This window comes from Acomys minous (assembly GCF_964271855.1).
Source record: "Acomys minous genome assembly, chromosome: 2".
Taxonomy (NCBI): Eukaryota; Metazoa; Chordata; class Mammalia; order Rodentia; family Muridae; genus Acomys; species Acomys minous.
This window is the reverse complement of record NC_140484.1, coordinates 87379011-87405858: the sequence shown is the minus strand read 5'-3', so window position 1 is coordinate 87405858 and position 26848 is coordinate 87379011. Positions and strand designations below refer to the sequence as shown.

Sequence of the window (26848 nt, the reverse complement as noted above, 5' to 3'; positions counted from 1 at the left end):
CTCCTGGTGCCTCTCACAAGTTCTTAGGAGTTTACGCACTGTCACTTGCAGTCTGCTCACCGTGCTGCCCAGGAAGCCATTCCCAGGCATCGGATGAAACATTCCACGGCGGCATGCATTCTCTCTCATATTTATTTATCTCTATGTAAAAAGTGTTTGTTTATTTGTTTTGAGGAAATCTGGCATGAATTTTGACTTTTAAGCAAGGAATGATGTGCTAAATTAGACCCCAAATCATTTTAGACTGTTTAAGAACAGACACTAAGCCGGGTGTGGTGGCACACACCTGTAATCCCAGCACCTGGGAGGCAGAGCTCTTGAGTTCAAGGCCAGCCAGATCTACAACTGTGTTCCAGGACAGCCATAGCTGTTACACAAAGAAACCATGTTTCCAAAAGCCTTAAAAAAAATTAAATTAAATTAAATTTAAAAAAGGAAGGAAGGAAAGAGAAGAAGAACTGACACTGTGGCGTTAAAATCACAACTTAACCTCAAGAGGCACAATAGCATGCTTCCCTAGTGCTCCTGTCCCTTTGTTATTTATTCCATCAAGAGACGCTGTAGCTGCCTCCTCAGTAAGCCTGGTTAGGTGCTGGTGGTCAGTGGTCAAGCCGAAAGGAAGCATCACTCACACAGCACCATCTCCTTTATTGCTATTGGCTGCTTCTCATTTGCCTTTCTCACTGAGCTTGTGTTGAGTAGCCAGCCATGTCGGTAGACTGCTGTTCTTGTCCTTATTTTTCCACACAGGGCATTGCAGACAAGCTGCTCCTTTTAGACCTCTCGGATGGGACTAACCAGGGCACGATGGACCTTGATATCTTCAGGCTGCCTAACGTAGAGATCAGCAAAGGTTTGATTATTCTATTCAAGATGGTTGTGCTACTTGCTCTAATAGCTGATTCTTTGATTGTTTATTTGTGGGACTCGGAATCAAGCCCTAGAAGTTTTAAGTTATATTTTTACATTGGTCCTGGGGTTTAAACTCGGGTCGTCAGGGTTAGTGGCAGGAGCCTTTATCCACTGCGCAGTCTCTCCAGCCCCGTCCTAGAATTTTAAGGCTGAAAAGGATCATGAAGCTCACCTGCTCCAAGTCCCTCGTTTTACATATTGTGAAGCAAAGACTTTGAAATGACTCAGTTGATTTATTCAACGTCTTACACCAATTATAAGCAGCTGTGTCAGCCAGCCCCAGCTGAGCAGAGAGCATTCCTACTCTGCCCAGCTGGTCAGCAGGCTCCTTCTTTTCCTCTGGTCCACAGCCCCAAGGAAGCATTCCTCCCCTTGTTCCTCTCTCAGGAGATGGCGGTTGAGAGCACTCACTGACCTGAGAGTCAGGCAGCTGCACTTTTCATCTTAACTCGGCCACATTACAGTACAGCATCTGCAGGATAAAGAGTCCCTCAGCACAGAGTGTCCGCTTCCTGCCGTAACTGGGGAAGCACCGTCTGCTGGGTGCTGCACAAGAGCGCTAAACCAAGACCGACAGAAGACACCCAGCTCACTTTGTATGCAAGCCCTGCTTAACATGGGTTTTAACGAGATCCAAAAGGGATGTTGTGCTATAAGTAAGAATTGAACTGTTATTTTAGGCAGTTGGGAATATAACACAGTGGTAGAGTACTAACCTATCATGTATGTATGAAACCCTGAAGACAATTGCAACACCCACAAAAAAAAAAAAAACGGGGCGGGGAGTTCTTATTGCTGCCCAATCCTTTTTCTGTGTGTGAGCCTTATCCTGCTGTTTCCTGGCTATCCCTGAGCCCTCCTGCTCGCCCACAGCAGGCGTGGGGCGGTAGGCACCTCCCCTGAAGCCAGGCTTTTGCCTTTTAAAAAAAAATCATTTCATAGTACACCTATCATCATATTAGTACAGAGATATTCATCTAGATGAAGACTGTATTTGGAGATGCAGGTTTAAAACTATTTTACTAGGAATGTATGGTTTAAAAAAACAAACCAACCAAGCCTGGAGAGATCCTCAGTGGATAACAGCATGCTCTTGCAGGGCACCCAAGTTTGGGTCCCAGCACCGACACTATGCAACTCACAACTCTCTGTAACTCTAGCTCCTCGGCATCCGACAACCTTGTCTGGCCTCCACAGGCACCCACACACATGGCATACATACACAGATAGATTAAATAATATGTAAATACACACCTATATACACGTGTGTGTGTGTGTGTGTGTGTGTGTGTGTTCAGCTGTTTTGTTTTGTTTTTCTTTTTTCTTTTTCTTATTTTTTAAAGATTTTTATGTATTTATTATGTATACAGTGCTCTGCCTGCATATACTCACAGGCCAGAAGAGGGCACCAGATTACCTTATAGATGGCTGTGAGCCACCATGTGGTTGCTGGGAACTGAACTCAGGACCTTTGGAAGAGCAGCCAGTGCTCTTAACCTCTGAGCCATCTCTCCAACCCTGGTTTGTTTTCAAAACAGGTTTCTCTGTGTAGTCCCAGCTGTCATGGAACTAGATCTAAGACCAGGCTGGCCTCGAACTCACAGCGATCCCCCTGCCTCTGCCTCCTGAGTGCTAGGATTAAAGGCGTGTGTCGCCACACCCAGTTTAAAAATACTTTTTTAACATTTATTTATTTGTGTATTTGTACATATATGCACTCTATTTACATGTAGGATTGCATGACAAAAGAGAGCATCAGATTTCATAATAGATGGTTGTGGGCCACTATGGGGTTGCTGGGAATTGAACTCAGGACCTCTAGACAAGCAGCCAGTGCTCTTAACCACTGAGCTATCTCTCCAGCCCCCCCATAAATAAATTTTAAAAATAAAAATAATAAAAACAGATAATTGAACAAGACACATCTCCTAAAACATTTCTACTGGTCTATAGATTAGACCAGCTTATACATGCCTCAGTGGTGGGGGCATCTTGGGCCTTTCCTTGGGTCTCCTATATTCCTTGACTGTTTTTCAGATGTTTAAAGCAGCCTCGTAAGGTGGCATGTGCGATGGTGGTCCAAAGAGTTCGCTTTCCTGTCTGTTCTAAAAACAGTACAACACAGCTCAGTGAGCAGATCCCTGCGGGAGACAGTTAGCTCACTTTCCTCATCTGAGGTCATACTGTAGTTGCTTTAACGGTCCTTTCGTGGCTGGGGAGAGGTTCCTGTGGGAGCTGCATATTCCCTTGTGCCTGTCAGTTCCCAGTCCTGGAGTTCTTAAGGGGCCTCTCAACTCTTTAAATCCCTGTAGGAGAAACTGTTTGGTACCCAACCCTAGAAGTGAGTCCACATAGGACCTAAGGAAACTGGATTTTTGGTTTTTGGTTTCCCTGTGAGTCTCATTAGCCATTGATAACTGGTGAAATAATTGAATAATTGAAAGAACAGAATCTGTGGAAGAAATGTGCAGTACATGGTACTTACCACCTATCAGGGACTCAGAATTGCCCGTGAGGATAAGGACATTTTTATCATTCAAGTCAGAGGAAGCCAGAGGAGGAAATTCAGGCAAAGCGGATTGAAGCCAAGGTGTACTGTTGTAAGTTAAACTGGTCACTGATTTTTTATTATCTGTACATGTGTCTCAACCTCTCAAGGTACCAGTTTTCATTTCTTCAAGAGGGGTTAATAGTATAGAATCTGATGCTCGACTGCCCAGGCCTGCGTTCCAGCCTCTGCTGATTTGCCCAAGTCACTTCACCTCTGTGCTCCGGCCGCCTCCCATCCTCCCCTAGGGTCTCTCAGTCACTTTCAAGGCATCCTGTGGCTCCCAAGCACAGTACAGAAGCCGGTGGCTGTCAGCTCATTTTGCCTATATTGTATTACTCACTTCCCTTTAAGAATTATAAACTATATAGAAAACTCAGTCTTTGAGTACAGGTGCTGGCTCTGTCTAGATTCCTGCCTAGCTTGCTGCATACCCCAGGCTGGCCTCCAGCTGGGAGCCATTCTGACTCTACCTCTCAAGTGCTGGATCACAGCTGTGTATCACCATGCTTGGCCCTGGGGTACAAGCTGTTACCCCTCAGTGTTCTGAGTGATCGCTATAGGGGCATGCATGCCTATATTCTGGGGTCACTGAATAGAGAAACATTTTTATCATGTACTGACATTAGTTTAGAATGTCTTAGAGTGTCTTGAACTCAGACTGTTTCTTTCTGTTCATCAGATTTGTCTGCCTCTGCTCATTCTAAGGTGGTGATCTTCACAGCCAACTCCCTGGGTGGTTCTGAATCCTACCTGCATGCAGTACAGAGCAACGTGGACATGTTCCGAGCTCTTGTTCCAGCTCTGGGGCATTACAGCCAGCATGCTGTCTTGCTTGTTGCCTCTCAACCAGGTAAAAAGCTTGATTTTAAATTCAAACGATGGTCCAGATTATCAGTATCATTGCCATTGCTGATGTAAGAAACAAAAACAGCCAAAGCGGTGTGGTATGTAAAGGGACGTTCAGTAAGATCGTCTTACAATAAACAGTACATCCGTCCATAGTCTACCAACAGTTGCTCCTCAGGGCCGTCACTGCATGGGTTACAAGTCACAGCTTTGCATGAAATGTGGTGTTATTTCCCACATTGTGTGTGAGCGGCTGCACACATGCCCACTGTGTTGAAGGTCAGAGGACAGTTCTCCTTCACCATGTGGGCTGTGGGTTAACCTCAGTTTGTCGGGCTTAATGGCAACTACCTTTACCCCCTGTGCCGTCTCACCCACCCTCACTGTCCATCTTTAATGGCTTATATTTCATAGATTGTTCAACTCACACAAATGTTTCCCAAGAGTTAAGTGGTTTGGGCTTAATTAGTGAGCATGTGTTTGAAAGTGTTCCGGAGTTACGTGTGTGGTTTATAGCTGTTTTTAAGTCCTCTTGGCATGTAAGAGGAAAGGAAGTTATGGGTTCTTTTCAAGGTGCTAGACTGTATAATAATATATGAATCAGTATTTTTAACTTAAGCCTAAAACAAAAGTGGAAATTTATCAATGAAATAAAATTATTGGGCTGGGGATATGGTTTGATAGTTGAGTGTTTGCCTAGCATACATGAGGCCCTGGGTTCAAAGCCATGCACATGTACACACTCTCAAATAATTATGCTTCATTGCAATGAAATTGATATTTCCCTGCTTTTTTTTTTAAGATTTATTTATTTATCATATATACATATGTTCTGCCTGCATATACATTTGCGTTACAGAAGAGGGCACCAGATCTCATTATAGATGGTTGTGAGCCACCATGTGGTTGCTGGGAATTGAACTCAGGACCTTTGGAAGAGCAGCCAGTGCTCTTAACCTCTGAGCCATCTCTCCAGCCCCTTCCCTGCTTTTTTTAATAAAGATTTATTTATTATGTATACAGTATTCTGCCTGCGTGTATGCCTGCAGGCCAGAAGAGGACACCAGATCTCATTATAGATGGTTGCTAAGAATTGAACTCAGGACCTTTGGAAGAGCAGCCAGTGCTCTTAACCTCTACACCATCTCTCCAGCCCTTCCCTTCTTTATTTTAATTTTATGTACGTTGGTGTTCTGCCTGCTTGTATGTGTATGTGAGGGTGTCAGATCCCCCAGACCTAGAGCTATAGACAGTTGTGAGCTGCCATGTAGGTGCCTGGAATTGAACCCGGCTCTTTTGGAAGAGCAGCCAGTGCTCCTAACCGCTGAGCCATCTCTTCAGCTCCCTGTTTTCCTGCTTTCTATACCCAGTTTTTACTTTTCTTGATTAACTGTACTGGGAGTTTATTTTCTACCCTAACTATTTATGCATAGTAAGAAAGTTAATAAAAAGGCTCTAACCAAGTTTGTGTTTTCGATACACTTTATAATAAACATACTACCAGACATGTTGGTGCACTTTTGTAATCCCAGTACTCAGGAGCAGAGGGAGGAAGAGTGGGAGTTCAAGGCCAGCTAGACTGTATAGCCAGACCCTGCCTTGAATGCGTTTCAGTGCTTTTACGGCTTGCAAAGCGTCTGTAGAAGCGCTGACATCCTTCGCTTCGTGTGAGCTAAGCTAGAAGCATTTTGTTGTTGTTGGAGGTTGGTTGGTTGGTTTTGGGTTTTTTGAGACAGGGTTTCTCTGTGTAGCTGTCCTGGAACTCACGCTGTAGACCAGCTGGCCTTGAACGCACAGAGATACGCCCGAGTGCTGGGATTAAAGGCGTGTGCCACCACTCACTACCTGGCTACTTCTTCTTCTGCTGCTTCTTTTTTTTTTTTAATCCTTAACATTTTCACTTTGTGTGTAACAGTGGAAATCATGAGCTATGTGACATGGAAACTGAGCACATTTCCTGCAAATCGCGTGATTGGGACTGGATGCAATCTGGATTCACAGAGGTTACAATACATTATTACGAGTGTTTTGAAGGCACAGAATTCAGGCAAAGACATGTGGGTTGTTGGCGAGCAGGGAGAAAACAGAGGTAAGTACGCTATTACTAATTATGTTGCTAACTCTGAAGTCCTGACATTCAGATCCGTGCAGGGCCCTTAGAATTGTGGACCTTAGTCAGTGCCCTCTAGAGAGCCTTCATGAAGGTCGCTTGCTCTCCGTGTGTGTGTGTGTGTGTGTGTGTGTGTGTGTGTGTGTGTGTGTGTGTGTGTGTGTTTTGCTAGGAATTAAACTCAGGGCCTCAAGTGTGTTAGGTTCACTACCACTGAGCTACAACCTCAGCTCCTGTCATGCTCATATTTGTTTATTCTTGAGCTTAAAACAAGATGCCTTAGTCAGGTTTAAATTTTTGGTTTCTCAAGACAGAGTTTCTCTGTGTAGCCTTGGCTGTCCTGGACTCCCTTTGTAGACAAGGCAGGCCTCAAATTCACAGTGATCCACCTGCCTCTACTTCTGAGTGCTAGGATTAAAGGCGTGCGCCACCACACCCAGGCTCAGGTTTTATTTTATTATTTTTTTTGTTTTGTTTTGTTTTGTTTTTCGAGACAGGGTTTCTCTGTGTAACCTTGGCTGTCCTGGATCTCTCCTTGTAGACCAGGCTGGCCTTGAACTCACAAATCTCCACCTGCCTCTGCCTCCAAATGCTGGGATTAAAGGCGTGCGCCACTATCCCCTGGCCTTTTTAACAAGCTACTTGTTCTCTCCCTGTTACAAAAGCATCACTTCAGCTCCCTGTATGGACACAAAACCAAACCCCTTTACTTACCCCAAAAGAAGGCTTTCTGTATTTGAGGATGCCTTCCTTCACAGCTTCCGTATCTCATGTAAAGCCAGGCTGGTTGAGTGAGGGGACCACAGCTTGCTGTTATCTAATCCACTTGTATTCATGTAACAAGAATATGAGCGTCTGCACTGCGCTCATTGCCGTGCCAGAAGCCCGTGTGATGTGCAAGGTGTGGACAAGGTCTTGTATTTCAGGGCAGTAGTTGTCAGCCTGTGGGTGGTGACCCCGTTGGGGTCCATATCAGACATTTACATTACAATCCAGAACAGTAAGGCAGCAGTGGTGGTGGCGCAGGCCTTTAATTGCAGCACTCAGGAAGCAGAGGCAGGTGGGTCTCTGAGGTTTTGAGGCCAGCCTGGTCTACAGAGGACCAGGACAGCCAAGGCTACACACACAGAGAAACCCTGTCTCAAAAAACAAAAACAAAACAACAAAAACCCAAACAATCCAGAATAGTAGCAAAATTAGTTTTGAAGTGGCAACAAAGAGCTGGGGGGGGGGGGGGAAGTGGCGCACGCCTTTAATCCCAGCACTCGGGAGGCAGAGGCAGGCAGATCGCTGTGAGTTCAAGGCCAGCCTGGTCTACAGAGTGAGTCCAGAACAGCCCGGGCTACACAGAGAGACCCTGTCTGGAAAAAACCAAGACCAAACCAAACCAAACAAACAAACAAAAAACCCGAAGCAGCAACAAAATAATTTTAAGGTTGGGGGTCTATGCTGAAGGGTTGCAACATTAGGAAGGTTTAGAACCACTGCCACTGCGTTAGAAGACAATACAAGTTATTTTAGCTGACAAGATATATAGCATACTATTTGATTAAGTGTTATTTTGGTACTTAGACATTTACACATGCATTTGATGTGGGTTGAAATCGTTAGGAAGAAAAGAATACTGTACCTATAGTACCTCAAATAGTGGTAAAGGCCGCCATTGATCTAGACATTGGCAGAATGGGTAGGTTTTGAATTGATAGTGAAGAGGGCTGAAAACATTCCAGGACTCGGGAATCAGATCCAGGCAGTGAGGACATGTGGCGTGGGCACGGACTTCTGACTTGTTCTCAGCTGGGAAACAGAAACGGAAGGATCTGGGAGATGCAAACTGGGTGACTTAAATCCAGTGTTGTAGTATATAACATATATGCGTACATACATGTGCAGAGAGGGCCATGTGCAGAACTTGCAGTGGAATGGAGCAAGCTCTCATGAGCATGCGCACACTCAGTCAGCAGCACCACAGGCACTGCTGACACTTCCTACGCCATTGTCTTGCTTCTGTCTAGGAAAGTACAGGTGGCTTTGTGTTTGTCTTTTACCCAGGTACCCTTGAGCTCTAACTCAGAGCTACACCCCTGGCTCTCACCTTTGTCTTCAACTCTTGCTTCACAGAGGGATTTATTTATTTATTTTTAAATATTTATTTATTATGTATACAGTGTTCTGCCTGCATGCCTGCACACCAGAAGAGGGCACCCAGTCTCATTATAGATGGTTGTGAGCCACGAAGTGGTTGCTGGGAATTGAACTCAGGACCTCTGGAAGAGCAGGTGGTGCTCTTAACCTCTCGGCCATCTCTCCAGGGATTTATTTATAACTGGGCTGGGTTTCCTTCTCTGGCTTTAAAGGCAGAAATGGGTCAGAGGCTCCCCTGCTGGCTGCATGTTAGATACCAACTGGAAATGTTTGCACAAGTGACATCATAACAGTCATGTGTTAGAATTGATTTTTAATAATTATCATTTTTATGAGGTACTTTTCATACAGGTATCTCACTTAAAATTTACAAATACCCTAGGAAGAGAGACATAGTTTTCTTTTTTAACGTTATTATTTTTATTTTATGTAGATTGGTGTTTTGCCTGCATGTGTGTCTGTGTAAGGGTGTCGGATCCCCTGGAACTGGAGTTACAGGTAGTTATGAGCTGCCCTGTGGGTGCTGGGAATTGAACTCGTGTTCTCGGGAAGAGCAGCCAGTGTTCTTGACTGCTGAGCCATCTCTCTAGCCCCGGAGTTCTTTTTTTTCTTTTCTGTTTTGTTGTTTGTTTTATATTGTTTTGTTTTTGAGACAGGTTTTTCTGCGTAGCCTTAGATGTCCTGGACTTGCTTTGTAGACCAGGCTGGCCTTGAACTCACAGAGATCTGCCTGCCTCTGCCTCCTGAGTGCTGGGATTAAAGGTGTGCACCACCACTCTTCCACTGAGCCCTGATTTTCTAAATGTATAGAAGACACAGAGCCCAGTGGAGATGAGTGAGGGTGACATAGCCAATTGAGAGCAGCCCTAAATTGAAGCTAAAGGTTTGTTCTTTCTTTCTGTCACTTAATGTCACTTAAAGCATTTTATGCCATCCTTGGCACACAGTAAACAGCCAGAGATCATTATTCCAAGACTTACAAGATGGTGATAAGTAAGAATTACCGAAAGGTGACACCGCACTCAGTTATAATTATCCGGTGCTGCGGGTTGAGTCCAGGACTTCATACATGCTCAGCGAGACTCTACCGACTGAGCTGCGATCCTTGTCCCCAGTAGATTTTTCATGAAAATTCTTACGGTTTGTTTTTGAGGATTGGAACAGAAATAAAGATGATTAAGTGCCTTATTTTAAATGTGTTAAGCAAGGATGGATCTATATTAGGAAAGGTAAAGGGCTGAGTGGTGAAACAGAAAGTGTAGCTGAGTGCGTCCCAGCTTCCTTCCTTCACTGCAGGCAGACTGGAACACTCTGAACCTTGTGCTCTTTGAAGTTATGAGGGAGTCAGGGCTTGTATAGAGGAAAGGTTAAAAGATGGGAGCTGCACAGGGCTACAGAGATGGCTCAGGGGTTAAGCACACCCGCTCCTCTTGCAGAGGTCTCAGGCTTGGTTCCGAGCACCACATGGTGTACACAGCTACCTAGAACTCCAGTTTCAGGGCCTCTGATGCTCTTTTCTGGCCTCTTTGGGTACTATATATGCACATACATAGATGTAAGCAATACACACATAGAATACATCTAAAAAACAAAATTAAGTACAAAAAGACTGAGATTACTGTTTATCCATCTGCCCCATCTTTGCTTAGGTACATCATGGCAGCAGTGCTTACAACTTTTTGGATATTTTATCTCCTCTGTGAGTCTATTTTTACACCTACCTTACTGTTTTTACTCATCCTTTCAAGGACTGTAATACTGTATTTCTGTTAGCAAATGTTCTCCATGTCCCAGTTTTTAATTATTGCTAATACATTAATAGTATAACAGAAAACAAGTAAATAATTCTTATATAATCCTTCTAATTAGAACATTTAAAGAAATTTCTTAGATCTAGCATGGTGATATATACCTTCTTGTTTGTTTTTGTTTGTTTGTTTTTGACCAGGCTGGCCTCAAACTCACAGCAATTCGTCTGCCTCTGCCTCCCTGAGTGCCTCTCCTGAGTGCTAGGATTAAAGGCGTGCACCACCACGCCCGGCTCCTGTTTTGTTTTGGTTTGGTTTTTTGGGTTTTTTGTTTGTTTGTTTGGTTGGTTGGTTGGTTTTTTGTTTGTTTGTTTGTTTTTTGTTTTTTGTTTTTTGAGAGAGGGTTTCTCTGTGTAGCCTTGACTGTCCTGGACTCACTTTGTAGTCCAGGCTGGCCTCGAACTCACAGTGATCCACCTGCCTCTGCCTCCCGACTGCTGGGATTAAAGGCGTGCGCCACCACGCCCAGCTGTTTTGATTTTTTTTAAATGCAGTTTAGAGTATATGAATTTTAGACATAAGATATTCTTCTATAACCAAATGTATTTTTGCTTTGCCTACCCCAAAACAGACCTATATAAAAAATGCCTTTATTTTAAAAATGCCTTTATTTAGATGAATACTGGAATTGCTTCAAGTGTTGCAGTTCAGGCCAATGTTAAAAAGTGGCACAGAGGGCCAGGAGTGGCGGCACACGCCTTTAATCTCAGCACTCAGGAGGCAAAGGTAGGTGGATCGCTGTGAGTTCAAGGGCAGCCTGGTCTACAAAGGGAGTCCGGGACAGCCAAGGCTACACAGAGAATCCCTGTCTCAAAAAAATAATAAATAAGTAAATAAAACTGACACAGATATCCAGTTTGTGGGTGCTTCCGATACAGCACTGGCCTTGGCAAAGTTCAAGTTTGACATATGCAGAAAGATGTCAGGTCCCATTGTGCTTTAAAACTGCTCTTTACAGGGCTAGAGATTAAGAGCACTGGCTGCTCTTCCAGAGGTCCTGAGTTCAATTCCCAGCAACCACATGGTGGCTCACAGCCATCTATAAAGTAGTCTGATGCCCTCTTCTGGTATGCAGGTGTACATGCAGATAGAGCACTCATTAAACAAAAATAATAATAAGTGAACATTTTTTTTTTTAAAGCTGCTGTTAATGGCTGGATGTGGTGGCCCATGCCTTTAATCCCAGTACCCCACTGGTAGAGGCAGGCAGATCTCTGTGAGTTTGAGGCCAACTTGGTCTACAAAGTGAGTCCAGGACAGACAGGGCTACACAGAGAAACCATGTCTCAAAAACAAAAACAAAGCCCCAAACTGCAGCTTGTTTGAGCTGAATCAATGTTTTGGTTTTGGTTTTTCCAGACAGGGTTTCTCTACATAACTTGGCTGTCCTGGACTTGCTTTGTAGCCCAGGCTGGCCTCAAACTCACAGAGATCCACCTTCTCTGCCTCCCGAGTGTTGGGATTAAAGATGTGCGCCACTATGCCCGGCTGAATCTGATTTTTTAAATTGTTTTTTAAACACCATGGTTAGAGGATGTGGGTAACCTGGAAGGTGTTGCTTCTCCTACAATTGTAGAAATTCCATGCCAAAATAGGTTACCACGTTATTCCTCAAACCAGTCAGTGTGCTTCGCAGCAAAACAGATGTCAAGTGCTTATAGCATTTGAAAGCCTGTTACCTGCTGCAGCCTCCTGGGAAACAGCTCTTCCTACAGGAATGTACTGTGGCCCTTGTACACCTGTTGCTGATGAGTGAGAACAAGTAAGGAAGCCACAAGTAGACTTGAGGCATCACACATTTTGGAGATTAAAGCCTGAAATCTTTCTTGTCCCAGCACGGAAAATTCAGTGCCATAAATGGGAAAGTAACTGTTGTTAGAAGAGTGAAAAGAGCCAGGCAGTGGTGGCCCACGCCTTTAATCCCAGCCCTTGGGAGGCAGAGGCAGGCAGATTGCTGTGAGTTCGAGGCCAGCCTGGTCTACAGAAGCAAGTCCAGGACAGCCAAGGCTACACAGAGAAACCCTGTCTTGAAAGAAAAAAAAGAAGAAGAAGATAAGTGAAAAGGTATAAGCAGATCAGGTCCCTTGACCTCAAAAAGACCAATCTTTTTTTGTTTTGTTTTGTTTTTTAATCAATGTCTCGCTATGTAGCCCTAACAGTCCTGGAACTTGTGCAGATCAGGCTGGCCATGAACTCAAAGAGATCTGTATTCCTGCCTCTGGCTCCTGGGAGGCAGAGACAGGTGGATCTCTGTGAGTTTGAAGCCAGCCTGGTCTACAAAGTGAGTCCAGGACAGCCAGGGCTATACAGAGAGACCTTGTCTCGGGGGAAAAAAAAAAAGCGTAAGCCATAGCCCCCAGCCGTTATGTTACATCTTAGTCTTAAGAAGACCATTGGCAAAATATAACCAGTTCTTTGTTTCATTCTAGCGTGCTTGTGGAGTGGCCGAGATGGAGTGATGAGTCACAGCTCTCAGGCACAGCTCTCCAGCAGGTAACAGTGTCTAACGAAAGCTCATGTGCTTCATAGCTGAGAGAGGCCCTGTCCACACAGCTGGTCACACAGTGGGGTCACACAGCAGCTCACATGGTGGGCCCACCCGGCTTCTGTGACCAGGACTCGCTAGCAGGAGGTCCGGAAGCCCAGGGAGCAGTGCTGTGCAGGACGTCCGAGGCGCTTTGCACACTTGCCTAGACATTTACAGCGGAGGACAGTGAAGTAGGGTTGCCTCCTTCACCTCCTCTCATCTCTATCATCGAATGCCAGCTAGAAGTGGATCAGAATAAGCACACAAGATTACATGTGGAAATTAGTGTAAAACCACAGTCTGCCGTGTCTTGTTGGAGGGGAGTGCAAGTGCACAGACACTAGCTGCAGGCCTCGGGGTTTGCCCTGTACATTGGGTTACACGCAGATCATTTTCACACCATTTGTTAGAGAACTCTCCCCAAGCCTGGTGTGGTAGTAAAGCTTAGATGTTTAACTCTTTAACTTCTGAGTAGTGTGTTTTGTTTTTTGTTTGTTTGTTTTTGTTTTGTTCTTTGAAACAGGGTTTCTCTGTGTAGCCTTGGCTGTCCTGGACTCACTGTGTAGACCAGGCTGGCCTCCAACTCACAGCGATCCATCTGCCTCTGCCTCCCGAGTCTCCCGAGTGCACCACCACACCCAGCTAGCTGCTGAGTTTTAGTACATACAACAGTTGGAAAGAATAAGGTGTAAGGAAAGTTAATTTGAGTAAATAGCACTGCATTATTACATTATTGCATTATAGGTTCTTCTCTTTATTGTGGTGTTTTGTTTTGTTGTTGTTGTTTGCTTTTGTTGTTGTTTTAATGGTGCTGGAAACTAAAGAGCCATGGATGAGCTAAGCATGTGTTTTACCACTGAATTATGTTCCCTATAGGTTTTGTTTGTTGTTTTCTTTGTGTTGTTTTGAGATGGGGTTTGTCTGTGTAGTCTTGGGTGTTCTTGTCCTGGACTCACTCTGTAGACCAGGCTGGCCTCTACCTCCCTGAATGCTGGAGTTACACCCAGCCTTATAGTTTTTAAATGGAATAAATTTATAGTTTTAGTTTACATACCTTTTTTTTAAGTAAAAAGTGTGCCTATTATAAATTTCAGTGCCACAGCTACCTACAGAGAGTTAGAAGCTGAGCTCATCCCATCTTCTAGAAACAGTCATTTAACGTCCACATGCCCCACATGCACACACACTGTTCATTTGTAACAGATTGTCCTGTCTGTACCATCCTGCAACCTGTGTAGTCGTAAAATTGAATATCTCTTTGTATTACACATGTAGGTCTGCCTTCCTTTTCTAGGATTTACTTTTATTTTATATGTATGAGGGTTTTCCTGCATGTATGTATATGCACTACACGTGTGTCTGACATGTGTTGAGGCTAGCCGCGAATGTCAGATCCCCCTGGAGCTGGAGTTATAGGTGGTTGTGTGTGTTGGGACCCAAACCTGGCCCTTCTGTGCCCTTTACTGCTGAGCCCTCTCTCCTAGTGGACACTGTCGTAAAAGCACGTTCTATATCAGCTTCAGGAACGAGAACTGTTTCCATTCCTGTGTTAAATTCTGATCATACAGAGGCTGCGAGACTGCTGGGTCAGCACCAGCAGCTTTGGTGCAAGACGTGGGACTTTAGTCATTTAGCACATTCATGGCTCTGAGTTTAATCCCAGCACCACCCCGGTGAAACAAAGCAGAGGAACCTATTAATGCCATAAGTATTTTGTAATCAGATTACATTTCCTCACGCACTGCTCTTCCTGTTACGTGTTCTGAAACTTAGGAGCTGAAGATTTTAAAACGCACACTTGACGATCACTCCAGACTAAAGGAAAGCATTATTGGTGACAGTGAGACAACAAATGCCTTTAAAACAGTGGTGCCAGCCCCTCTCTTCTTTTCTGTGATTTATTTTTATTTGTATGTAAGTGTATGTGTGTGTGCATGGGTGCTAGAATTGAGTCTCAGCTCCCCTGGGGCTGGAGTGAGTGACGGTTGTGAGCCTCCTGACAGGAGACTGGAAACTGAACTCAGTCTTCTAGAAGAGCAGCCTGGACTTTCAACCTCTGAGCTATTAATTCATTCCCAACCTTATTTTCATAAGAGCTAGGTAGTGTGGTGTAGGCATAAGGTATTGTGTAGTTTAAATGCTGATTTCTGTACACCCCCTCTGCCCCCCCCCCATGTCTGGTTGCAAACTTTATTCTAAGAATTTCCTGTCTAAATGTTGTGTAAATTCTGCTGCCCAGTTGTACCCCTGATATGTCAGTAAGGCAGCTTACAGCCAATTGATGAGCAAAGGAGAAGATAGGGTTGGACTTGCTGCCAGCCAGGGGAGGAAGAGTTAAGAGATGAAGCAGGGGATTCAGCTAGGGGACTGAGCCATGGGTAGAGGGCCAAGGAAGATCAGGAGGAAGGAGCTGGAACTGAGGAAAGCCACGTAGTGCAAGGTTTGCTTAGAGGGTTAAGAACAGACTTAAGCTGCTCAAGATTGTGTTGTGAAGCCTTGGGTTACAAGTCTCAATTATTTGTGTTGTAGCCAGGTTAAGAAATGAACTAAGAGAATCAAACAACGTTTTATTAAAAATAACTTCAGCAGTGTGGCATTCGGCAATGATTTATTTAACCAGCCCCCCTTTGATAAGTTTTTCTCAGATACAGCAAGCATGCTCTTATGTATTCCTTTGCACACTTTGTGCTTGCTGCCATAGGACAAAGTCTGAGGAAGCGGGTTTCTAGATGAGGGCCCTGGCTTTCCCTGACGTTACTTTATGCTCGGAGCAGCAGTTCCAGGTCTGCAGAACTAGTCGTCATTGATGGTCTGACTGATGATTATCGCAGGCTTTTTGTCCAGTTGTTTTGTTGACATGAGACAGAGCTAGTCCTGGCTAGCCTGGGACTCACAGCCACTCGTGTTCTGCCTTCCAAGTGCTGAGGCTATAGGCATGTGCCGCCATACCCAGCTGATACTGTTTAACTAACATTTAGTTACATAATTACGATGCCGAGCATCTTTTCATGCTGTGAACTGTGGATCTCACATTTTAGGAGAAGCTTAAGTAATAATTATCTGCAGGCCTTCTTACATTTTCTGAACTCTCACTCTCTTGTAATCTAGAGCCATGGAACTGTTGAGGGTGAAAGGTCAGAGATCTTGGTCTGTTGGACTATCGGTGGCTGACCTGGTGGACACCATTGTAAACAACAAAAAGAAGATACATTCTGTATCAACTTTAGCAAAGGTAATGAGTTCATTCACATATTTTAGGCTTTGCTATCTTTGGTAATAAATATATAAGGCAGCAGGACTGCTGTGTCCCCACGGCAGCTCCAGCATGAGACCTAGGAACGTGAGTGCTCACTCAGTCGCTTCGCTGAGGGAGATGTGCAGGGTCAGCCTGTCCTTCCCTTCCATGTACCCTGGGGGACTTGACCAAGACGTTGATGGAATCTGTGCTTTCCCTGCTTGTCCTCTGCCCCCTAAGCCAGCAAGTCACCCCATTAGTTTCCTGCCTTTTCCCAGAGCCTAAATTCCCCCCTTCCACCCTTGCCCCCAAACACAGCCAAAGTGAGATACGAACATTGGGTCAGATTGTTTTGTTTTGTTTTGTTTTTTCAAGACAGGGTTTCTCTGTTTAACAGCCCTGGCTGTCCAGGACTCACTTTGTAGACCAGTCTGGCCTCAAACTCAAAGCTGAGAGCTGGGATTAAAGGTGTGCATCACCGTGCTGGGCCTTTTCCCCCCCCCCCCCTTTTCAGATTTTCTTAAACACCAGGAGGGAAATACAGCATGGAAAGGAAATGTAAAATAACTTTGTGTGCTGGCTGTCCCCAGGGTCCATGCTGTCTTCCCCCAAGGACTCTACTGTCCATCTCTGGGTACCCTCCAGCCTACTGACCATATTACAGCTACTTTACTGCCCTGCAAAGTGGGCATCTTTGACCAGGCTCCTCCCATCACAGACACTTTCTGGAGCTCTAACTTGAGTTTACAAAATCAGTAAATAAATTAAGTTTAACTTGTATCCAGACAAATTAAGTTTAACTGTACTAGAACTAGAAAAGCAAGAAAGAATTTCTTTTATTTTCATACTTTTAAAATTTGTTTTGATTATTTTTAATTATGTGAGTTTGAGGACAGCCAAGGCTACACAGAGAGACCTTGTTTCAGAGAAATTAAATAAAATAAAGTGTGGGATCCTGTGAAGCCGGAGTTAGAGATGGCTGTGATCTGCCAAACACGGTGCTGGGAATGGCTTCGCTCCTGGAAGAACAGTGCACACTCCTAACTGCTGAGCCATCTTTCCGCTCCCCCTACCCCTTTATTTTTTATTGTTATTATTTTTTTAAATTCAGATCTATTATCATCCCAACCTTTTCATTTCAGGGATACTATGGTTTAGACAATGAAGTGTTTTTAAGTTTGCCGTGCATCCTGGGAACCAGTGGAGTATCTGAAGTCATCAAAACCACAGCAGGAGAAGACATAGTGGCTGAGACACTCCAGCCCAGTGCGTCCTCAATCCACAGTCTCCAGCAGCAGCTAAAGCTGTGAATCCCAAGTGCAGTCACCCAGAGCAGGGCACTTACTTACTTTTGCGTTTAGAGAACTTCCACAATTTATTATTTGTTCTTAAAAATGGCCTTTATAATAGATGGTTTCTTAGTTAGCTTTATAATTTGAAACCTTGGGAAGAGAATGGAAAAGGACCTGACTTCTTTGGGGATTTTTGACAGACCTATACTGTTGTTTAAACCTACAGCAGGGATAAACATTCATTTGCACTGTACTATGTCATTTTAGATTGCATGTCCTAAACTTATGGCACACCTAGCACTTTGGAGACATGGTTGAAAGAAATGCAATCCTTAGAGATTTCTGTTGGACATTAAGTCTAAACCTGCTAAGCTGGAGGCAGGATGGGCATAGAGTCTGTGGTAGGTGTATATTCAGAGATCCTTGGCTTTCTGGACTAATGCTTCCTTTCCAAGATCCAGTTGATAGTAATGACAAAGCTATTCATTAGCCACCAAAGACTAGAAAGGACTTTAGTCTATATGTTAAATTTGTTAAATGGAATTTTTAATATATGAAAAGTATGTGATTTAATTTCCAATGAGATTTTTCTTTCTGAAAATTTCTATAACCTCCTCCTGGTCTAGAATATCTCTAATGTATCTTAAAACTGTATTAGTAGAAAAAGAGAGATGTGTTTTTCTGTGGCCATAGGTAATGAATAATAGCCACACAATATATTTTGAGGCCAAAATATGAGGCTTTCATAAAAGCCATTGATTGGTCTTAAGGGAGAGATGGTGACAAGTGTGCTACTTCTGAGCAGGCCTTACTCCAGAAGAAACAGTCTGACTGTGCCTTGTACTGGTCAGAAGCAGTATTTCCATGCAGGAGAGACAGCATGGTGACCGTTGTGACACTGATGAGAGCACCAGCTAACACAGCTCTTGTGCATGAGTTTTTTATGTGTAGAATCTTCGCATTAACTGGCTGAGGTAGGAGAAAAATGAACTTTGGTATCTAGGATCACATGGGTTCTAAGGAGCATTTCTTACCTGTACAACCTTTACTTTTTAAAGTAGCAACAGAGGCTTTGGGGAGACCCAGAAGCCTAAAAGCCAAGTTGTTTAAAAAAAAAACATTAAATAGAGCTAAGGTTTAGGGTACTGTGAAAGAATTGCCTTCATTCTCATGTGGGAGCTTCTTTCTTTCTTCCTTCCTTCCTTTCTTTTTTGACACAGGGTCTTTATGTGGTGCTGGCTGTCTTGGAGCTCTCTCTTGTAGACCAGGCTAACAAACTCAGAGACCCTTCTGCCTCTGCCTCCCAAAGAGATTAAAGGCGTGAGCCACCACATCTGCCTATATATTTTTTAAAAATGCTTTTTACAAAGATTGACTAGCCTAACCCCAGAGGTTCAACAAATAGCAGAGGTGATATGTGCCGAAGTCAGTATTTGTTTAGTCTTTCACAAACGAAGCACTGTTGGTGAACATGCCCAGATCGAGGCAAGCCCTGTTGGTGCTTAGGGATTAGCAGGGAACACAGTAACCATTAGCATATAAATGCAAGTGTGCTCAGTACTGTGAAGTCCAGAGCATTGGGAAAGCCCGTGACAAGGAATCCAGACTGGCCAGAGAGGGGAGCTCAGTGGTTTGTGAGGTAGGAAGGAAACAATCTCCTCTCAGTGTGACACTGGGTAATGATAGGGATAAGTGATACTTGTGGATACTTGAGTGTCCCACGATGGAGAAAGCAGGAACGGGATATGTGACAAAGACTCCCACCAGATCTAGTTGATGAAACCTTGGACATCCAGGCTAGGTGGCTAGCTCGATGGAAAGAGGGTTGCCTGATATGCACAGACCACTGGGTCTCATCCCAGAACCACACAAACTTGGGGTACTTGAGGAGATGACCATTATTAGTTCTTTATAGATTATTTTGGTGTTGCTTCTACTGGCTCTTTTTTTTTTTTTTTTTTTTTTTATGAAATAGGAAAGTAAAGTTGAAACAACCATTTCTTACATGTTTTAAACTAGTTTTTCTTTTGAGTTTTGGTTTTTTGAGACAGGATTTCTCTGTGTAGCCTTAGCTGCCCTGGACTCACTTTGTAGACCAGGCTGGCCTCGAACTCACAGAGATCCACCTGCCTCTGCCTCCTGTGTGCTGGGATTAAAGATGTGCGCCACCATGCCCAGCCTTATTTCCTCACTTTAGTTGCTTTTTCTTCTTGCTATGTGACAAGGAAGGGAAACTTTCATTTTTCCAAAATCATGCAGTACCTCATGATTTTTATTGGGACTTGGATTAAATGTTTTCTGATATTGTAAGATATATCTTCATTTTTCAATTTGTATTGTCTTCCTTAAATGTCAAAAATAATGAAATAAACTGATTTTAAAAGGACCATGTGATGTCTGATTAAATGAAAAAAAAATACATTCACACTAAGGTGGTTTTTTTCTCATGGTGTTCTCAGAGCACCCACATCCATTAGTCACTTACGTGGCTTGAGTGGAAAATAAGGGAATGGCCTTTATCAGTTGTTTTTGAATTTTTAAAAATAGATTTTGGATAAAAACTTCTCAAACAAGATAGTGTTATATAACCTTTGCAGGCCTTGTTATTATTATTAATTTTATGTATGTGAGTACTCTATCTGCTTGTACACCTGCAGGCCAGAAGAGGGGGCATCAGATCCCTGTACAGATGGGTGTGAGCCACCATGTGGTTGCCAGAACTTGAACTCAGATCTCTGGAAGAGCAAACAGGGCTCTTAACCGCTGAGCCATCTCTCCAGCCCAGGCCTTGATCTTTGATTCTCTTGCCTCAGCCTCCCAAAGACTTCAAATTCTAGATTAGAGATTGTCTCACCTGGTTAAAAAAGAACTCAAAGCATTACACATACTCCTCAAATCCATAGAAACAGATGCTCTCATGAAAGGGAGTTCTAAGTAAGCTGCAGCTTTACAAACAGCTTTAAGTGTGTGTTTTTACGTATCTTTAAAGACACTAGGAAGGGAGAAGTCATTCAGTGTCCTCCACTTATCCTATTCCTTGAAGCAGTCTCCGGGACCTGGGGCTCGCTCACCTCTTGGCAAGGCTGGAAGCCGGCAAGCCTGAGACCCTCCTCCACCGCTCCTGAAGCCAGTGTTAACACGTCACAGGTGTGGGTTGGAAGGCCCTGTGAGATCTCAACTCCGGCCCTCATACTTGTAGAACAAGTGCTTTTAACACTAAGCAGTCTCTCCAGCTCCAGGGTATGCTTTTAACCTACCAGAAACAGTGGGCACAGCAGGACTGAGTAAGCTTCAGGTTTGTCTGTGGCTATAGTTGACTCAAGGCTGATGTCAGTGCTCTTAACTGCAGAGCCATCTCTCCAAGACCTATCGGGGATGGAGTGTGCTGACATGTGCCGTGCACTTTAACTTAGGCCCCTCACCTTTGGCTTAGAAAGGACTTACCATACTAAGCCGTTCAGATGTATCATCTTTAACCTCTGTCTATACTAGCTTTTATACTTTGGATGAATGGACTTATACAATGTATTAAGAATGAATGGTTAATGTTTTATGAGAGAGTGTTTTGCCTGCACTGCATGTACGTGCACCACCTGCATACACCATAGAGGCTCTCAGGGCTCCCTGTAATTAGGAACCTAACCCTGACCTTCCGTAAGAGCAACAAGTGCTCTTAACTGCAGAGCCATCTCTCCAAGACCTATTGCCCCAGGTTCGCCTGAGACAGAACACTAGACACAAAGAAGGGGGCAAGTCTGCATTCTGATCAAACCCCGTTTATTGAAAATTTTCAGTTTATATAGGCACAGAGGCATGGGTATTTGCGTAAGCAAGGGTTGCTATGGATACCTAGCTGTGGACTGCTCCAGCAGGTAGGTATCTACCTTTATACCTTTACAGCTGCTAACTGCAGGAGAGAAATTCCAGGAAAGTCATGAAGGATCTGGTTAATCAGGAAAAAGCTCCCGGAACTGCTGCTCGCAGGCAGCTGGCCCTTAATCTGATCTTATCAGTAGTCCCACCGGAAAAGGAGTAGCTTGGGGTCTGGAATGACAGCCCCCACAGTAAACCACAACAGGCGTCTAACTGCCAACCTACGACAAGGTCAGCTAGTTTCTGGTGAACGGCAGACTTCTGGAGAAATAGGAACCTAGGTTCTGACAAGATTGGCCATGTAGCCCGTCCCCAACACCTATAGCAAGCTTTTATTGGAAATAGAAATTCAGCCTAGATCAAGGGTCACCTCTTGTATTCTACAAGGCAATTAAAATCTGAAAATAGGGCTGGTGGAGCCAGCATGTCTCCATTTTAGGCTTGAAAGCCATCTTATAGTATAAACAAAGTAGGTTCCTTCCTGTTTATGTTCAGACCTCTGTTTGTCAAGGATTGGTCTATGCCCCACCTGTAACCTAAACTACAAATGGTTCTGTCCTGCCTGTTCCAGGAAAAGATACGTTTGTGGGTCCATTTAACTCCAACATAACTCAAACATCAAGTTAATACAGATGACAAAAATTTATTGTCATCAAGCCGCTACTGATCGACCAGGGTGTTGCAGAGCAGACTCTGGAGCTGAACTTCAACCTTGAACGGACTTTGTACAGCATATTTAAAAGATGCAACCAGCCAGGTGAGGTGGCGCAGGCTTTAATCCCAGCTTGTGGGAGGCAAAAGTAGGTGGATCTCTCTGAGTTCGAGGCCAGTCTGGTCTACAAAGTAAGTTCCAGGACAGCCAGGGCTACACAGAGAAACCCTGTCTCTTAAAAAAAAAATCAACAATAAAGGATGAAACCAGAAAGTGAGGTAGGGGGTGGGGCACTGTAGCACTGTCCAATCATATTTTGACATAAGGAGTTGAGCAAGGGAGTTTCCATCAATCAGGATGGGAGTAGGTTCCAGGGCCTGGGAACGTGAACTTAGTTTGACCCTGCCAACAAGATGGAGAAAGTTGCCCTTGAAATGGCTGGATTCAAACCACTGTCTCCTTACAAAGTTGTCCCTGAGATGTCTGGACTCAGATAACTGTTTTCTTACAGTAGAAGCTGTTCGGCTATTGGGAAGTCCCCAGCTTCCCTAGGGCCTGGGAATTTGAATTTAGTCTCTCCCTACAATTAAATCTAAAAATGAAATGGTAGTACTTAGAATATGTTTCTTTTGCTTGTTCCCAACAGTAACCATGCCTTTGTTTCAAAAGGTTATTATTTTTTAATTATTATTTATAGTTTTATTCTGCCTGCATGTATGCCTGCAAGCCAGAAGAGGGCACCAGATCTCATTATAGATGGCTGTGAGCCACCATGTGGTTGCTGGGAATTGAACTCAGGACCTTTAGAACAACAGACAGTGCTTTTAACCTCTGAGCCATCTCTACAACTCTCCAAAGGTTATTATGACCACGTTGTTAATATAACCACCTGGTCATTACCACCATTTGACCACTTTGTCATTACTACCTTAAGACCACCTTGCAACAATGACCCCTTTGTTTCACAAAAACGTTATGACCAATTTGTTATGTTCCGATTCTGCAAGCCCACCTATTTGCCTGCCAAATCCCCCATTTGGAACCTCCCCTGCCCCTGAGCTAGAAAAGCCATTTTCTTGCCTATGTCCAATGCTGACCACCTGTACACAAATAAAAGAGCTGGCTTTATTAATTGCTTGCTTTAATTAATTTGGCCGTGATTACTTGGGTTCATGGTCTTCCTCGCATCGTTGGGATTAACACTGGAGAAAGGTGGCTCAGAAGTTTGAAGGGGAAAAGGGGGGAAATGGCTCAGAAGTTTGAAGGGGGAAATTCTTTTTAATCTGAAAACAAGCTTGCCTCAAGGCAAGGCAGACTGCAGCCTGTTCTCTTTACGGTGGGCGCATAGTACTTATTAGAGGAAAATACCCTGAGGAGGAAATTACTGCATGGTTCCCTGAGAAAAAGGCTCCTTTGCCCCTTCGAACATAGCATGAAGGGCTTTCAAGCACTTAAAACCAGAGTAACAAAAAACAAAAACAAAAAACGCAAGTGATAATCAGAGGGGCATCGTCACCGAAAGCAACTCCTAGGGGACAGACTGTCCACAAGTTAGTCACGCGAGTGGCGCGGGCACAGGCAGGACCTTCTAGGTTGCAGTCTGTGGCAACGTTCTCTAGCGGGCCAGCCGCAGGAGTCTTACGGGCCGAGAAAGAATTGCCAACGTCGGTCCCATGCGCACCTGTAGACATTGTCCATAACCCACGCCCGGCCTCCCCGGGCCGAGCGACGCCCCCGGAAGTGACGCGCGGGAAGCGGAAGCACCGCGCGCCGGCTTCCTGCTTGGCAGGGGCGGGGCGGCGGCGATTGTCTGGCGGCCTGGGGCGGCCCCGTGGCGCTGACCCTCTGCCTGTGGGGACGGAGGCGCGCGCCATGGCGGTGTCCGAGAGTCAGCTGAAGAAGATGATGTCCAAGGTGAGCCCGCGCCCTACTGGGTGGCCCCGCGGACAGGGCTGAGGCCGTCATCTCTCTGCGGAGCGGCCCTTCCCGCCTTCGCCTCCATAAACAAAAGCGGGGTCGTGCCTGGCGCGGCCGCTGCTGTTCTGCCCGGCGCTGCTTACTGTCCCAGACGGCCCCGCTGTCGCCTTGTCCTGCGGCCCGGAGCTTGGCCCTGCCTGCTCAGATCCGGTTCCCACTGGTCTCAGCTCGGGAACTGTTGGTGCAATTGGCTCGCTGAAGTAGAGCAACCGGAAAAATCTAGATTGCCATCCCCTCCTCACTCTGGAATACTCCGCAATTCGGTTCCATTGCGTTCATTAACTATGATTAACACAGTTGTTTGCTTGTTTACTTTGAGTTGAACTTAAAATTTCTCACTGCTTGACTGGTGTTGCGGGTTTTTCTCCCTTCACTTTTTAAAAGGCCTTTGGAAAAGTTTGCATATTTCTTAGTTTGGTGATCACGTTTTGCTTTTTGTAATTTACCAAATTTAATTGGAATTAAAAAAAAATCTGTTATGTGATTCAGCCCTAACTCTTCCGGTCTTTGAGTTGGCTTTGATACTTTTATCAAAGCAAGGCTAGAGAGTGTAGGTTTTTGGGGTTTTCAGTTTAGCTGGGCGTGGTGGCACAGACCTTTTAAACCCAGCACTCTGTAAGCAGAGATGGACAGATCACGAGTTCCGGCCTAGCAAGGGATACACAGTGAGACCCTGTTTCAAAACAAACAAAAATAGTGTTTAAAATAAATAAATAACTTGAGCCGGGCCTGGTGCCACACGCCTTTATTCCCAGCACTGGGAAGCCCAAGGCAGGCGGATCACTGTTAGTTCTAGGCCAGCCTGGCCTACAAAGCGAGACCAGGACAGTCAAGGCTACACAGAGAGACCCTGTCTCACCGGGGGAGGGGAGGGGCGGGGAAGTTGCTCTTGATTTTGAAATGATGGCACACACTTTTATAAATTGGGAGGCAAGGGCAGACAAATCCCGAGTTTGAGGCAAGCCTGGTCTTCACAGTGAGAGTCTCAAAAAAATAAAAAAGTGCCCTTGCGCCGTAAGTTGTATGGGTACAGCCGTGTGCCCAATTAGACTAGAAATTGTACTAACAAATTTAACTAAGGCCATAGTTTTCTCTTGGACGTTAAGGGGAGGGCTTTGTGAGAAGGACTGTTTGAGCAGAAACCTGAGCAATATAAGGAAATGAGCTTTGGTAAGAACATTCTAGGAAGATGGAAAAACACGTACAAAGGTTTGAAACAGAAGTTCCTCAGCAAAAGGGTGCTTGCATGGCCAGCTGAGAACAGACAGAAAGTGGTGACACTTGACATTGACTGCCAGTGATGTGGGAGATTTTGGAGGACCTTGCAGGGCAGTGTAAGTATTTTGGCATTTGATTGGATTATGATAGCAAACAATTAAGTTTATTTTATTTTTTTTAATTATGTGTATGGAGCAGATGTAGTGACTCACACCTTTAACAGCAGATCTCTGTGAGTTTGAGGACCAGCAGTGTCTGTGGGTGTCCACAGAAAGCAGAAGAGGGCCTTGGATCACCTGGAGCTGGAGTTATAGGCTGTTCAGAGTCTCCCAATGTGGGTCTGGGGAACTGAATTTGGTTCCTTTGCAAGAGGAGCAGGCTCCCTTAGCCACTCAGCCACCTCTTCAGGTGATGCTGAGCAGGATTTGCTGTGGCTAGAGAGAGGTATTCAAGGACAACTTCAAGGTTTGGTCCCTGAACAGCAACTAGAGTTCAGCTGTGGGAAGAATAAAACTAGGAGGGAGATAATGAGTTTTGTTCCTGATCATGTTGCGGTTAACTTTGAAGTATGGCCTAATAAATGTTTGTTATTAGGCTAATTATTATTATGGTGATTATTTTCTAACCCACTAGCAATCGATGAAAGCACAGACACTTGATGTATTCTAGAATGAGCCCCTACCTGGGCAAGACAGATACTTTACCTAAGCTCTCCTCCAATAACTCCCAGTCTCCATCCCAACCCATCTGCTTCTAATCATTTGTATCTGGGCTACCTCCCATCCATAAGTCCAGAATACTTGCTAATATTCTGCATTTCTTTCCATGTGGAACTTCAGAGGCCCTTCTGTGTGTCACGTGGCTCTCTTCTACCCAAGGTGATTCTCCTCCTCCTCTCCTCCCTCCCCTCTCTCCCAAGATTCAGTCTCCCAAAGCCTAGGAACCTTAGCCACGCCTGTCACATTTGTCCAGCTGTGTCAGCTTTTTATTGGTCAAATAGGAATAAGTTTTTAGGCAAGGTAACATAGTAATACTTGGGGCACAAAGATAGCAAACAGTAATTAGTATCAAAATACATCAGACCAACCTCCAACATGATTAGTTTAGTGTTCATTAGATATGCAGCTGTCACACTGGTAACTGGATACAAAATACTCCCTTTTCCCTTACCCATAGGGATATATTCCAAGACAACGCAGATATATTGAACCCTATATATTGTGCTTTTTCCTGTGCATGTATCTGTGTGAGAAATTTTAACTTAAAGATTAGTTTCAGTAAGACGTTAATAATAATGTAACAATGTAGAACAATTCTAAATATATTCTAATAAAATTTCTGAAAGAGTTACTACTCTTGAACACCAGGCCCATTGAGTAAAATAGTTCCTTCAACACAAGCACTGGAACAGTTGATCCTAGGCCAGTCAGTCACTAACAGGTGGGGTAGCCTATGTAGTGTAGATAATTATTCTGAATAAAGGGATGACTCACTTCCTGAGCAGGGGAGTGCCCCTGAGATTTCCTCAAGATGTCATGCTACTCAAAAATCAGTTTACCTGGCAGTGGTGGTACACACTTTTTTTTTTTTTTTTTTGAGATAGGGTTTCTCTGTGTAACCGAGCCCCAGCTATCCTAGACTCACTTTGTAGACCAGGCTGGCCTCAAACTCACAGAGATCCACCTGCCTCTACCTACTAGTA

The 26848-nt window shown here is 44.5% G+C and overlaps 2 protein-coding genes across 5 annotated transcripts in view; both read left to right on the top strand.

Annotated features, from left to right (window-relative positions):
• The window catches only part of UEVLD (UEV and lactate/malate dehyrogenase domains), a 38246-nt gene extending 18434 nt beyond the window's left edge, over nucleotides 1-19812 (top strand). The window contains exons 7-12 of one of the 3 annotated variants that reach the window (XM_084773337.1): nucleotides 751-853; nucleotides 4143-4313; nucleotides 6225-6398; nucleotides 12802-12865; nucleotides 16008-16131; nucleotides 17277-19812. In XM_084773337.1, coding sequence (XP_084629463.1) covers nucleotides 751-853; nucleotides 4143-4313; nucleotides 6225-6398; nucleotides 12802-12865; nucleotides 16008-16131; nucleotides 17277-17444 — 804 coding nt within the window. In that variant the 3' untranslated portion in view covers nucleotides 17445-19812. Of the gene's footprint in view, nucleotides 1-750; nucleotides 854-4142; nucleotides 4314-6224; nucleotides 6399-12801; nucleotides 12866-16007; nucleotides 16132-17276 lie in introns of those variants that run through there. The other 2 variants (XM_084773338.1, XR_014777473.1) reach the window with 2 other exon arrangements.
• A 3894-nt stretch (nucleotides 19813-23706) lies between these two features.
• TSG101 (tumor susceptibility 101) overlaps nucleotides 23707-26848 on the top strand; it is a 30595-nt gene continuing 27453 nt past the window's right edge. For both annotated transcript variants that reach the window (XM_084773938.1, XM_084773937.1), the window contains exon 1: nucleotides 23707-23865. In XM_084773938.1, coding sequence (XP_084630064.1) covers nucleotides 23824-23865 — 42 coding nt within the window. In that variant the 5' untranslated portion in view covers nucleotides 23707-23823. The remainder of the gene's footprint in view (nucleotides 23866-26848) is intronic.